Source organism: Lepisma saccharinum, chromosome 8, assembly GCF_977018435.1.
Source record: "Lepisma saccharinum chromosome 8, izLepSacc3.1, whole genome shotgun sequence".
NCBI classification, from domain to species: domain Eukaryota; kingdom Metazoa; phylum Arthropoda; class Insecta; order Zygentoma; family Lepismatidae; genus Lepisma; species Lepisma saccharinum.
This window is the reverse complement of record NC_139236.1, coordinates 37,692,635-37,707,557: the sequence shown is the minus strand read 5'-3', so window position 1 is coordinate 37,707,557 and position 14,923 is coordinate 37,692,635. Positions and strand designations below refer to the sequence as shown.

The following is a 14,923-nucleotide window of genomic DNA, read 5'->3' as shown; positions in this document are numbered from 1 at the left end:
AAGAAAGATATTAAAATATTTTGAGTTAACTGAGCTTTGGATATCAATTTTATCAAAATATTCAAGTAACTATTAATTTTATGACATCTTGAAACCAGGGAGTGTTTTTGTGCTCACGCTGTATTTCCCTTTGTAGATAAGGTTTAGCGTAGTGCAGGCGCAAAAGTGGCGAAAAGTGTGGGGGGCAACTGCTCCCCCCTCGCCGCTGCCCGGGGCATATAACTTTCAGTCACGTTTAATTCTAATGCACTTGCAATCAGCAGATGACACAGCTGATTCCTGACCGTACTACAAAATTCATCATTTCTGGGTCCTACTGTAATGTAATTAGGTAGGCCAAGAGATTGAACATTCTACACCTACGTAGAACTGTAGTAGTTGATTTTTAAATTGAATTAGGTTATTTTAACGTCGCTTTTTCGCCACTTAAGGGTTATTGCGGCGATGAGAATGAATGGTGATGAGATATCTGAAGGTACAGTAACTTTTCACATAAGGGTCTAGGTGCCCTAGAGTATACGACGTTGACATTTGAATACTTTCAGAGAAAGTCACCCCTTACTTACACCTTATTGCAGTAGTGTGAAGAGTTTGGTGAGTGGATTTTCTGCAAGTGCACTTTGAAATGAAACATATATATATATTTTGATTTGTAGCAGACCACAACACTCTCTATCTTCATGTGAACAGTTTAGAAAAGAAAATAGTGTTTGGTTTGTAGTTATCAAATTTAAAAATTGTTCTAACACATTAAAAAACCTCTTCATTAGCCAGGAAAGCTTCAAGAATTATTAAATCAAAATCTATCAAAAATGTTGTTTTTAGCACTATAACGATTGGTTTTAGATAGTATTATTTTATTGGTATTTTTTTTTACCTCACGTCAATTTTTTCTTAGACTGTCTGTTGCAATTCCTTGAATAATTATTTAGATTTTCTCTACTCTCAGCCTTTTAAATGGTACCAAAATTCTCCACAAGAGGGAAGAAGAGGCTTAGAAATTAAGTAAAGGAACAGTAATATGGAAATATATGAATATACAAACATATAATGAATAAAATATGCGAACAAATTAAAGCAAACACAAGGGACATTCATTCTATCTAGCTCTCCAGTAAGCTAATCCATATCAAAAAGAACAATGGACGCCTTTCACAGGAAGACCGAGCAGACTATAGAACACATGAATGACGAACAACCACATATAAAGACTATTAATTGTCTCATTGTCCTCGACAGTGAATGCGAACCACAGTAGGCCGTTCTGGAGCAAAGGAAGAAAAGGGTGGACCAAAAAGAGGAAGATGATAACATGTGAATTAAATTTCCATGACAATTGCCTGGGAAAGGGGGTGAGGAGGTAGCCAAGATGAGCCTCTGGACTGTGTCTTCAAGGAGGAGTCTTGGCAAGTTTTCTAAGCGCGGCAGATTGTCAAGGTTTGCCTGACAGCCTCGGAAATTCTTGGGCTTCGATTCTGCCACTTCTGAGCCTACAAAAGTAGACACAGCGGATTATATCTTTCTTGGAGGTCGGATAAATGGTACTTGCCGAGGAATCGTGTCGCCGTACCAATCACGAAGATGGAATATATTAGCTTAATCCTCTTCATGTCTATTCCTTTGGCCTTTAATAATTTGGCGGCCAATCCGTCTCACAGTCATTCCTTTGACCGATAACCGGTCTTAGTTACTCTTTTGGCGGTAAAACAGTTTCAGTATTCGTTTGGCGATAAAACCGTCTAACTGTTATTTCTTTAACCGTTAACCTCTCTCAAATTTATTATTTTGGCGATAAATTCGTCACACAGTTACTCTTTGGCGGTAGAGCCGTCTCAAGTTAGTCTCTTGGCGATAAAGCAGTTTCAAATTTATTCTCATGGCGGTAAATCCGTCTCACAGTTATTCCTTTAACCGTTAATCCATCTCACAATTTTTCCTTTGGCGGCAAATTCGTCTGATAGTTATTCCTCTAGCGGTAAATCGTCACAGTTATTACTTTATCTATTTATCCGTCTCATAGATATTCTTTGACAGTTAATTCGTGTCAAGGTTAATGTATTTCTTTGGGTGTCCCGACAAAACGTACCACTTGGGTTTTCGCGACGAAACGTACCACTCAGCTAAACAGCTGCCTGTGATCCACTAATAATTTCAAAATATTTACTCCGCGACAAAACGTACCACTTCAAGGAAAACGCTTGAACTTGACCTTGACATGTCAGACATTACAACACGGTGCGCTATCCAGCACCCAGCTAGGTTATTCGTTTTACCTCATTAGTTTAGATTAGGTTAGGTTAGGTTAGAGTTTGCAGATTTTGGAAGCACGACTGAAGAAACAAATATCAACCCCATAGTTTTTGCTGTATTGCATTTTTGAGGTCAGAAATAAATATTGAAGGTTCGAAGAGGAAGAAGAGGTATATAAAGTATGACGAACGCCTTGAAAGAATACTGAAGCGCCATTATAAAGAAAACGGAACCCTAAGATCTTGTTTGAAGGCAATAGCTTACACGCAGAAATTGGAATGAAACAGAACGATCCTCCGACATGCAGAGAGACAATATTCTTGCTGCTGACAGAACTAAAATGAAAATCGAAAAAAAAAAAAAAAATATGGACGACAGCTTAACCACAGCCTATTTGAAACACGCCAAAATGGCTATAGAGTATATATATATATTACTAGTTGATTACCTGGCGTTGCCCGGGTATTTATTTATGCCAATCTTTTATTATACAGGAAAATAATGAATTCTAACTATAGTGTAAAAGGAACTTGGAGTTGAACGGCATTGGGAGTGTCACTATGCATTCCACTCTAATATAGGTTATTTTACATGCCACCCTTTCCCACCCCTAACCCTACGGGTGCTAGGGGTGTCTTTGAGTTGAACGGCATTGGGAGTGTCACTATTCATCTTAGCGACCCCGAAAACTATGGATTCCACACTAATATCGGTGGTTTTACATGTCACCCCCTTCACACCCTCACCCCTAGGGGTGCCAGAAGAGGTGTCTTGGAGTTGAACGGTATTGGGAGTGTCACTATTCATCTTGGCGACCCATATAATTTATAATAAATTATGTACGTAAGTACAGTCTACTGCTTAGTTGTCTGTTTCCGTCTGAACCCCCGTAGTATTTACTACGTATATATTGCAGTTACAGTGTTAACTCTTCATAATATACTGTAGACATTTAGACTGCTATAGCGCTACAAATTTTGTCCTGTAACGTTATTTTACTGCGGTATTCTCCCTGCAAAACTATCTGCGATATTCTCGATTGTAAATGACTACTGATTCCAAAATCAGGTCTACCATTTCAACTGCTCAAAATTGGTGGTTAACATATGGAGCTAATAAAGCTCCTAGTAAAAATTATTAACAAATGGGGGGCCCCCACAAAACATTTTCCTCAGGGGCCTCCACAAACCTTGATACGGCCCTGCCCTCGGTAAACAACTGATTTCATCTCTAAACTACAACCCATGATATTTAGAACCAAATGGACAACAAACCCATAATTTTCCAATCTGATGAACAATTGTTCGCAAAATCACGCAAACAGAAAATAAATCAATCAAAAAACGTCCCGCCATCGCTTACACCTGAACATTGGCAATAACGTTCGTGTCATTTTCAAAGCGAAGCTAGTTTTTAACCTTTGACGAAATAGCGCAGTTAAAATGTGCTGAATATGGTACAAAACGCATTTATTATCTCGGCCTGTCGTGCTAAATAACATCGTGCTTTTCATTTTCCGTCGTAGTGTAGATTTCGACCTATCGCAGGAAGCCATTCATCGACACTTCGGAACAATTGTTGTCCATGCGGCGTCATATTGGTTCCATTCGGAGCGGCACGTATTGTTGTAGGCATTGTTGACCGGAGTCAGCTCCCCCGAGCATACATTAGCTGCCGCTCTATCACCTGGATAGGAAATTGTGAGATGAATGCTAACAAGTTCGTTCCCTTTGTGAGCACGCGTGCGTCCATGCGTGAAATTGGGTTCGCATTGACGCTTTGTGAGTTCTAAGGTTCTTCAGAGAATCACTTCCGCACGGCTCGCCAAACGTGAATCACGTAACACAAGTCAAACTTCGTTAACAATATAATTAAATAATGTTACATTTGCATTTATACGAACGTGATTGCAAAAATACCGAAAAAATATAAATATGTGGACCAAGACAGTAATTTATTTATATTTTTTCATAATCATGGAAACAAGGCTTAATGGTGTTACAAAAATACCGTACGAGGTGTGATGAAATAATTGAGATTGCCGGTTTCGATACCCGGTGGACGTGATATGATCCACATTTTTATGTGACGTCACCAGTAGAAAATATGTCACTAATGTATTTATTTTTGTAAAAGAAAGCGTAATTTCTTTGTTATTATATGTAATAATGCACCTTGTTTGTAATGTATATCTTTTGTTTATTGTTTATCGTACTTTATGCTACATTATGGGTAATTTAATGTATCTTTGTTTGCAAGAGTGCACTATACGAATTTGTATTTCTAAAGATGTATAGATGTCAGTTTTGTTGATAGTATCCTTTTGTAGATAGTGAGTGATTCATCTGTATTTTAATCTGTGTTCTCGAAAATAGTATAAAAGCGAGGATGTCGTGTAAGAAATCATCACACTTTTTCGCCACGGATCGACGAAGCTTTAAAACTTAAAAAGAACGCCTCGGTGTTGTGCATACATCTTGATATGGTAGTTCGGGGCGCAAGCTAGGCCTATGTGATCATAGGTACGCCGATAGCCATGCATTGATGATATGCACAATACTGCAACCATTCTACGTTAAATAATAAAGCTAGCCTAAGGATTAATTTGGAAATAAAAGGCTAAAGAGCAAATATTGGCCCAGTTATCATTGCATATCTCTTGGTGTGGTAGTTCGGGGCGCCAGCTAGGTCTCTGTGATCATAGGCTTGCCGATAGCCACGCATTGAGTTTATGCTTTTTAATTGAGTCAATTCATCGACAAAGTGAAATCCTCGCCTTCGTCTCAAGTATAGTTGCATTATAATTGCAATAAATAAAGAATAAAACTTTTCAGTTTATACATACGGCAGTAATGTGGTTTTATTTCTCTGTGCTGTAAATATTGTCTTTGCCTAACACTATCCCTGTACCTGAGAGGAGTCTGTGTACTTCACCGAGTCTCATCGTTCACCGCTGAGTATTATTAAGTTAATATTAATAGTAAAATAATACGACGCGTGAAGTAATTGTGCTTAGAACGTGTCAGACGGACATAGTTGTTCCGTATCAACTTTAAAATGTAGATCCAGTAACGATTAGCCTTGCTGTACATAAAGTGGACATATAACTAAAAACTCACGCATTCATATTTAGGCGTTTTATATTAATATAATAATAGTAATTTTAGCTTTATAGCAAAAATATAACATTCGAAATATCATGTGGAATATTCCACGCATAAAGCAGGCCATGTAGAACCTCCATGTGTTGGGAAATTATAGCAGCTTTTTTTGTTTACTTCTGCCGGAACGACCCGAAGACAGCCGAAATGACGCGAGAATGAATTCAGAGGCACTGCGAACGGCTGGCTAGCTTCTCGCATGGAAAATCCAAACGTTGCATGTTTTTGTTTTGGAGAAGCACCGAAGCCATTTAATTTAAGTAATAATATGAAATTTATTCCTCCACGAAGCTCAATAGAACACCTACGTATATAACATCCGAAATTAACAGCTTCTAAAGCTACAATTCACCTGACGAACATTAGTTCAAGAAGGGCCCGAACAGATGGCAATTAAAATATTCAATAAACTACAAAATGACATAAAAGCAGAAAATAAGACAAGATTAAAAAAACAAATGGAATAAACTATGATTAAATCAGGAATATTATAGCGTTACTGAATACTTACATTGTAAATTATAGAAATTTTGTCTGAACTGTACTGAATCCTTTAAATATCAACATATATTGTTTATACGGAGTAATAAAATTCAAATAAAATTCCGATAACGGAAAATTCTCTTTGGCTGCACGGAGCCATTCTGCGAGGTTTGGGTTACCTAGTGGATGATGCACTTAAATTAGATACATGGTATTACAAATGTAACGTAATGAAAAGGGAAACGGAAGTGCTGTGTTTGTTGAAGCGGAAGTCGATTATGCCACCAAACGTCAACCCCGCGTGATGACAGAACCGAGTTGGAATTCTATTTCTGGCTCTTGGACAGGACAGTATGGACGGACCCATGGACCTTTGAACCAATAAGATTGGTTCAGTTTCCATGGTGACGGGAAATTCGTGTGGTACACTGCGTTGCCAAACGTATGCCTCAGAGCAACAGTTCGGGTTCCAAGGCACGGCCAAGCCTAACGGTAGCCACGGTTTAACTAATCAATGGGTCTCCTGTTCTCTGCTTCTCCTGAACTGAGAGTGAAGGGTGCATGTTGATAGCAGAAGGTGTCATTTAAGACTGGACAAAAATCAGGCGTGTGGCAACACAGCTTTTAGCACTTCGAAACTCCCACATCTGGAGACAGAAAATCTTGGTAGGTTCCTTCATCGTGCGGGAAATAGGAATAGAGAAGAAGAAAGGGATAGGTTAACCACCTATTTACGGTACAGTTTCTTTCACCAGTCTTTATGAACTCAACAAGCAGGAGGTAATTGCGGCATTGTGTCTAAGAATTTAGGTTGGACATCTTGGACAATGTCTACAGGTACACTACAGCCTCCTCATTGGCCTTTGAGTCATTCCATGCGAAATCAACACAGCCTCCAAACTGACCATCTCCGATTTTCATGAAATTTGGGGAGTTGAATCTATGCATGGAACTTAGCAACTATGAAAATTTTTAGTCTCGTTTGTCGTGTAATTGTTAAATTATTCAAGGTCAAAGTTAGCAGAAATTGCCCTTTTTGAGCCCGCTTAGCTATACTAAATGTGCTGTAACTCCGCCACTATTTCGTCTAGAAAGTTCAAATCAAGCTTATTGTACAGGGAATTGAACAAGCTCTCCAGTGGGTCCTCCCCGATGGCGCAGTGGTAGCGTCGCCGACTTGTAATCAAGAGGTCCCGGGTTCGATACCCGGTGGAGGCACAAGTGGTTCGGATTCCACTTTAAACTGTAGGTCCAGTCCCGATTAGCCTTACTGTGCATAAAGTGGACTTAAAACAACAATTCAATCAATCAATCAATTCAATCAAGCTTTCCAGTGATATATGACAAGCTCACCTTTTGATAAAAATATAATTTTGTCACATGACCTTGACTTTTGACCTTGAATATCAAAACATGTCATGACCAAAAATCGTGAAAAAAATATATTTGGTTCCTCATGCCATTCTATAAAACATATCAAAAAATTCATTCTGGGACTGCAATGGGATCAGAAGATACAAAATAATATGTTTACCTATGTGACCCATAAAAGCCTCATTACATGAACTATGACGTGTCAAAAGTCCTCTACTAAATGTAAAGGAGTTATCCTGGTCATGAAAGAAATGTGTTAGGCACAGGGAGATCTCTAGCTGTGTGTGTCAAGCGCAGGTCCGGCATATTGTTGACCGCCATATTGAATTCAACGCAAACATTTCAAAGGAAAGGGGGTGATGTGATATATCAAATCAGGCTAGAATTTCACGAGAAATGAAGCGGCGAAGGTTTTTCCAACTTATTTTTAGGCAGCAAAACGTTATAGGCTACGCATATCTTTCACTTACGATATATGCACATTTTAGTGTTGTCAATATTCCTGTGAGCACACTCGTTGACGTCTCTCACACTCACATAGAACATTTGGCAATGTAGCAAGTGCAACATCATCGCAAGCAGCAACTATACCTTCTCTCAGATGGTCAATATCACTGACTTTTAGTGCATGCACCATTCTCTTCAAATGTTTCTGAAGGGAAAAGTCCTCCTAAGATGTTAGATCTGGGGAATGTGCAGGCCTTTTAATAGATCCCCATATGCCCATCAATCTACCTAGAAATTTACCATGAAGAATGTTCACATAGTGTGGTCACACACTGTCCTGTTTCAAAACTCTGGAAAAGTGCCATACCCCGTAAACAAGGATGAAAAACCTGTTCACTTAACATAACACATCCAAGAAGCCCTCACCATTTAAGGTTCCGTTGTTGAATATGGACCAACCATTCCCGTTCTCCATACACTATACCACACACATCATTAGCTTACCAGCAAGAACCATTCGGCTGGGATCTGTCTACTGTAGATTATCAAATCACAGGTATTGCGTATAATTTTTATTATCTTTACCGGGAACATAAAAATTAGCATCATCACTGAAGAATTTTTCATTCGAAAGGAAGTGTCACGTAATTGTTTGAGATACTTTTCCCAAAATTCTCCACTATTCAAGTATTTGGTAAATGTTGCTGATTAAAATCATATGCAATGGTGCGTATACTTCTTTCTGTCCCAATATGTCAGCGTGATCTCGACGAGCTCCTAACACGTTAGGAGCATTCTTAATACTTTGTTTTTAACACCTCGAAAAGGAGAAAATGAGGGGTGTATGGGGTGCTACTTCCATGTAGTGCACCCAATAGTCAACCTCACTTCCACGTAGTACACCCTGCACTGCAGACTAACGTGGCTCTGGCGAGTGGCCCCATAGCCAGTATAATTTTGTTTGTGTTGTCCTGTGTTTTGTCCTTATTTGTGCTGAGTGCTCCTTTACAGCCTCAGCTTTTAACGAAAGTCAGAAGATTTTAATATTTTATGATTTTAGTTATGCAACGTTAAAGTTGTTATGTGTAATGATAAGGGGCTGGACCCCGTATAATGTGACGGGTGCAAAATAGCCTTAGTGCTGACGCACCCAAAATTTTAAATTCAAATTCAAATTCAAGGAGAAAATGATTACAAGCATGCAGTAATAATTTTTTGCTGGTTAAATATACTTTGGAAAGACCTTCGCCGCTTCATTTCTCGTGAAATTCTATCCTGATTTGATATATCACATCACCCCCCTTTCCTTTGAAATGTTTGCGTTGAATTCAATATGGCGGTCAACAATATGCCGGACCTGCGCTTGACACACACAGCTAGAGATCTCCCTGTGCCTAACACATTTCTTTCATGACCAGGATAACTCCTTTACATTTTGTAGAGGACTTTTGACTCGTCATAGATCATGTAATGAGGCTTTTATCAGTCACATAGTTAAACATATTATTTTGTATCTTCTGATCCCATTGCAGTCCCAGAATGAATTTTTGATATGTTTTATAGAATGGCATGAGGAACCAAATATATTTTTTTCACGATTTTTGGTCATGACATGTTTTGATATTCAAGGTCAAAAGTCAAGGTCATGTGACAAAATTATATTTTTATCAAAAGGTGAGCTTGTTATATATCACTGGAAAGGTTGTTAAATTCCCTGTACAATAAGCTCAATTTGAACTTTCTAGGGGAAATAGTGGCGGAGTTACAGCACATTTAGTATAGCTAAGCGGGCTCAAAAAGGGCAATTTCTGTTAACTTTGACCTTGAATAATTTAACAATTACACGACAAACGAGACTAAAAATTTTCATAGTTACTAAGTTCCATGCATAGTTTCAACTCCCCAAATCGGAGATGGTCAGGTTGGAAATTGCACATATCTGTGTTGATTTGGCATGGAATGACTCCTTTCCATTTCATGTCACATTGATGCTAATTTACTTAAATCTTCAGGATGAGGATAAATAATGATGATATGAAATTGACAAATGGACAGAGACGCTGGAATATCCATACCCCAAGTGAGTTAGAACTAGGACACTTTGGTGGCGAGAATTTGAGACCAGCACTCAGAGCGCTCTGTCACTGAAGCAACTGAACCACCGTGTTTTTTTTAAAGAATCCTCTAAATAATATCGGCAAAACAAAAGGAAGCAATACGAACTTAGTTTTAACAACAGTCTGTTAAGTTTCCAACAATGTTAACAATGACAATGTCCATATCTATATCTATTTCTTTTAATTAGTGCAAGAACTGCCAGTCTTTTTTCTTTATGTACACTTCCCAAAATTCTTTCAAACTTTCCACTTCAGACTACACGGCGACGTTTTTAAGAAGGAACCATCTGGTTTCGGTTACACCTTAAAATCTCGCGCCTCTTTGTAAAGTATTAAGCTTGGCAGGTTAGTGCTTTATTCTCTATTTTTCCCTTTTAATCGGGTTTGAAGTATTATTTTAACTCGAAAGTTTTATATTTTTACTCTATAATTGCGATACGCCTGTTCCTTTCATGATAATAAAATAAAATAAAAAACATTCTTCTAAACTACTTTTACTAATGGTACCAATAGTCAGTATATATTGCGCTTTAGACTAAATGTCACAACCATAATGAAATGTGTCTATTTTGTGTTGAATTGTGTCGATTTTAACCCGTAACTGGCGTGGTGCCAGATTGTAACGCAAATGGCGTGACGTGGTCCCGTGGACCACCTACTAGAATTCATTATTTCCATAAGTTATCGAAACAGTAGCGAACTTTTCACAAATTATCATCTATTTTGGACCTTCTTTATAGAATTATGATAAACTATTTGTCCACTATTTCGGTTATTGCGTTTTTTATTACTCAATGTATCTAACACTACAAAAATCTGTTATTTTTTCGAAAGGCCCTGTAAATACATTTTCAAGGACTGTAAGATGCAAAAAAGCATTTAGTTGTTCAATTATCACAGAACATACATATAGTTACCCAATGAAAAACAAAATCACATAAAAAAATTCACACCAAAAAATTTCTGCACAATGTCAAAATGAGAGCGAAAAGCTAATTGATCGTAGCGATTGTAAGTGACTTTTATGATCAGACTCCTGATCTGATAAATCACTTCCGCTTGCATCTAATTCAAGTCTACTTTTTACTTCAAGAATGTTTTCACTAAAATCGGATCCTCAACTCTGATTCTCGAAAAAGGTTCCTTGCCGAAGAACTTACGCAAACTGCGTCGCGTGGTCTGTGGGACCCATACATGTGAATGGTCTATTGCTCTGAAACTAAAACGCAGCTAGCGAAGTGGCTCCGACAGGTTTCGTGGTATTACAAAATATGAAGCTACCGAAAAGGAGAAGGAAGTACATATTATTACTTCAGAGAACGAGAGAGTTGTTCTACGCCTCTGGTCCCAGGGACTACACCACGACAGTAACGGGTTAAGAGTGTCCAAGACAGTTGCTCAGGAACGGGAAGGGGTAGAGGAGTTACAGGGGGTACAATTGTCCCCCTCCAAATTTTGGTATGGGTACAATACTCTCGAATCCTTTGTACCCCCTCATATAATTTGACAGATGCGCAATGCTACCGTTTCTAGCAGCTAAATGCAAACATTGATTTTGCCTTCATTATATCCCTACCAAAAATAACCAAAACCACCGTTAACATATTATGTTAAATTGTGTTACCTCACTTTATCCATTCTATTTTCTGAAAACTTTATAATGGAAGTAAAAATCTGCTTCAATCGAGTTAAAACTATGAAACGAAGCCTGGAGCCTATCTGGTCCTGATTTTTCCACTAAAAATAATGATAAAGAAAGAAGCTAATGCCTAAAATTTGGCAATTAAAAAATCCATAGAATGCAGTTTTACAGAAACTGAGTAATTTTCAATCGGTATCCTACGAGAAAATTCTAATTTGTATTTCTGAATCGAACTTGTTTACTACATGACCACAAAAGGATATCTTGCTAAAACAAACCCCCTGGAGCGTATTCAAATCGCCATTTCTACACTTTATCATAATAGTGAAAGCGTGAATAAAATAAATTTGAAGTTACTTCCTTTTTGTTTAAGCAAAACTAAAAAGACACGCTTTGATAAGAATGCTCACGAGTGATCTTGTCCATGACAAAGATTGACGTAAAACTTATTGTATGTTGCTGCAGTATATATGAATGTCAGAGAGTTATTTGATTAGTTAGGTGAATTTATTGGAATCGTGGTCTACGCCCAGAGACTGATGCACAAAACGCGGCAGTCCACTGTGAAGCACTCTGCAATTGGGCATTTTTATTTTGGATTGGGCTTCCCCGATAGGATACTGGTAACGCTATCATCTTGTAATCACGTCGTCCAAGGTTGTATTACATAACACTTAGGAAAATAATACCAGTGAGCACGTTGGAGAGGGAAAGAGAGAAAAAGTAAAGGATGGGAGAGAGAGTTTTGAGTTGAGTTGATGTTTCAAGTCCACTTTGAGCACAGTAAGGCTAATCGGGACTGGACATTCAGTTTAAAGTGGAATCCGAAGTACTATGTGCTTCCACCGGGTATCGAACCCGGGACCCCTTGACTACAAGGCGACAACGCTACCACTGCGCCATCGGGGAGGCCCTATGGGGGGGAGAGAGAGAGAGAGAGAGAAATAGAAAGATAGAGAAGGAGAAAAAGATAGAGAGAAGAGGAGAGAGAGAGAATGATAAGGAAAAGAGTGAGGGAGAGAGAGAAAAACTAGACAAAACAGAATGAGGAGAGATAGGGAGATATAGAGAAAGAAGGAGAGAGAAAGCAAGATAGGGGGTGGAAGGAGAGAGAGAAAAAGACGGAGGGAGAGATGGAAGGGTAGATAGAGAAAGAGAAAATGGGGATAGAGAACGATTAAAGTGGGAGAGGGAGATAAAGAGAAAAAGAGGAGAAAAGAGAGTGAGAAAGAAAGAAAAGGAAATAGAGAGAGATACAAAAGGAAAAAGAAGGAGAGAGAGACAAAAGGAAAAAGAAGGAAAGAGAGAGAGAGAAAGACACAAAAGGAAAAAGAAGGAATGCCAAGGATGAGAGAGAGAACGAGAAGCAGAGTTCTTCCCTGCAATGCAGCCTTGTCTAATTAGAACTTGTGTAGGCATGCTTACTTTTCTATTAAAGCTTTGACATCAACATGAAGCAGAAACACCCCATAAATAAATGGTGAATTTAATAGGGTTATCAATATTGATTCCCCCCAAAATGTAGTTGTTATTATTATCACGTGTTGTTAACAATTTCTATTTTGCACATTGTCGTTACCCGAAGCTGAGATATTTTAATAGGTGGGGCCACATGTAATTTTACATTACATTACTAAAAAAGTGTAGTCTTCAGAAATAGAGTGCTAAATGTGCCAGTGTAGAAAACTTAAGAAAATAACGGATAAGCCAATTTTGACTACACGAGTGACTAGTGAGTGTTATCTGGATTGGTGCAAGCGAGATTCCTGTCGAGAGGGAAAGATTACAGATTATAGCTCACCGAGTGTAACATCGTGAAGCAAATCTTGGCCGAGCAACCTGTTGGAATCCAAGAGCATTGACAATTACCCCGAAGTTTCAAGGGAACATTTCCTCTGTTGTTTCGGGACAGGGGACAATTATGACTTGTTCTTGAGAGGAGGAGAAGAGAGAGATGCTATTTTTTCATGCAGCATCTCCTGAAATTGCCACAACCTCGCGGTCAGTTTATCGTCACGGTTTGTTCCGCTGCTCCTGGACGAGCAGCAACCAGAATCACACGGGGAGTCCCTCCGCCCGCGACCTCCCCCTCCCGCCCCTCGACGCCCCCGCTGATTCCCCGCCCCCTCCTGAGCGTCGTGCGCGCCGATCTCCCGGAGTCCTGCATCCTAGCGAGCCAGCGTAGTCTGTTCTCTAGCCTGACGACGGATGCTCAGCCGGCTTCCATAAAGTGTGCTCTCGTGTCGTGGATGCTATAACCGCGTTTCTGTGTGTCCGATTTTTTTTCAGTGATAGCAAAAGGGGGAGGAATCCCCCCATGTTTGTGACGTAAAGTGGCGGTGGTGTTCGTCTGTGGTTGGTGCTCAGTGATGTCAGTCTTTCTCTCCGTTGACATGCTCTAGTGTACGCTACAATGCCTTCGTCTGATCGCTTTTTTTACTGGAGGTACCTCATTCTCCTCTATCTTGTCTGCAACATCTCGGCGTCGGGATTGGCAGAGAAAATTCCAATAGGTAAGGACCTTAAATTGTGTTTTCAAATACTGTAACTGTGCCTCTGTCTAACGAGATCAACAGTTTTGCAATTCGACCCTAAGGTATGAATTTTGATATTTGTTAATTGGCGTCGCTTTTCTACCACTTTTGGGTAATCGTAACGATGAGGATGAGCGATGTTATGATGAAATTGACGAGGGTACACACACAGTACATCCATGTCCAAACCGACATTCGCGCCCTAAGATATGGTAATACATAGTCAGAGCAGATGAAATACAAATTACATTTCATGACTTTAATCCCATATGTTCCAATGGCATTTATTATTTGTATTCTGACACTGACATAATACAATGTGTACAGTACCAGTGGGGTGCGTAAGCATTTCTCAGTTGGGGGGAAATTCCTGTAATTTCGTTGGAAGCATCATGTAAATGCTAAATTGCCTAAATTGGCAACCAGTTGGTAGATGCAGGAACCAGAGAGGGAAATTCCCCCACGACCCCCCTCAAAAATTTTATAAATATTAATATAAATAGAAATACTGTGGTAAAATATCAATACATATTTGAAATGGACATAAAATTGCAATGATAATAATGAAATCGCCTTTACAGAGAGGACGCATTTCGGCCTTGAACGCGTTCTTGCAACAAAACCTCGTTAGTGTTACCTAATACAATGGAAAATACCACAATAAAAAGAAAAGATTGTTACAAAATAAAAATTTGTAAATATTAGCAAAATCGACTATGTAAACTTACTGGAGACAAATTTCTGATGTTAATTACGTAGATATTTGAGTGTACATATAATTTATGTTAGGTTGCATATTAGTCAAAGATGTATGATATTAAGATTATTATATGTTAAAAGCATTACATCAAAGCAGTAAATATGAAATAGCTATGGTCAAGAAATAGGACTTGGATGTTACAGTTGGCGTGATTG

At 38.8% G+C, this 14,923-nt stretch overlaps 1 protein-coding gene across 1 annotated transcript in view; it reads left to right on the top strand.

The window, feature by feature from the left end:
• Window positions 1-13,690: 13,690 nt before the first annotated feature.
• Window positions 13,691-14,923, top strand: part of LOC145991733 (glutamate receptor 1-like) — a 682,690-nt gene continuing 681,457 nt past the window's right edge. The window contains exon 1 of the mRNA XM_083127787.1: window positions 13,691-13,987. Within this exon, the coding sequence (XP_082983913.1) occupies window positions 13,888-13,987 (100 nt within the window). The 5' untranslated portion in view covers window positions 13,691-13,887. The remainder of the gene's footprint in view (window positions 13,988-14,923) is intronic.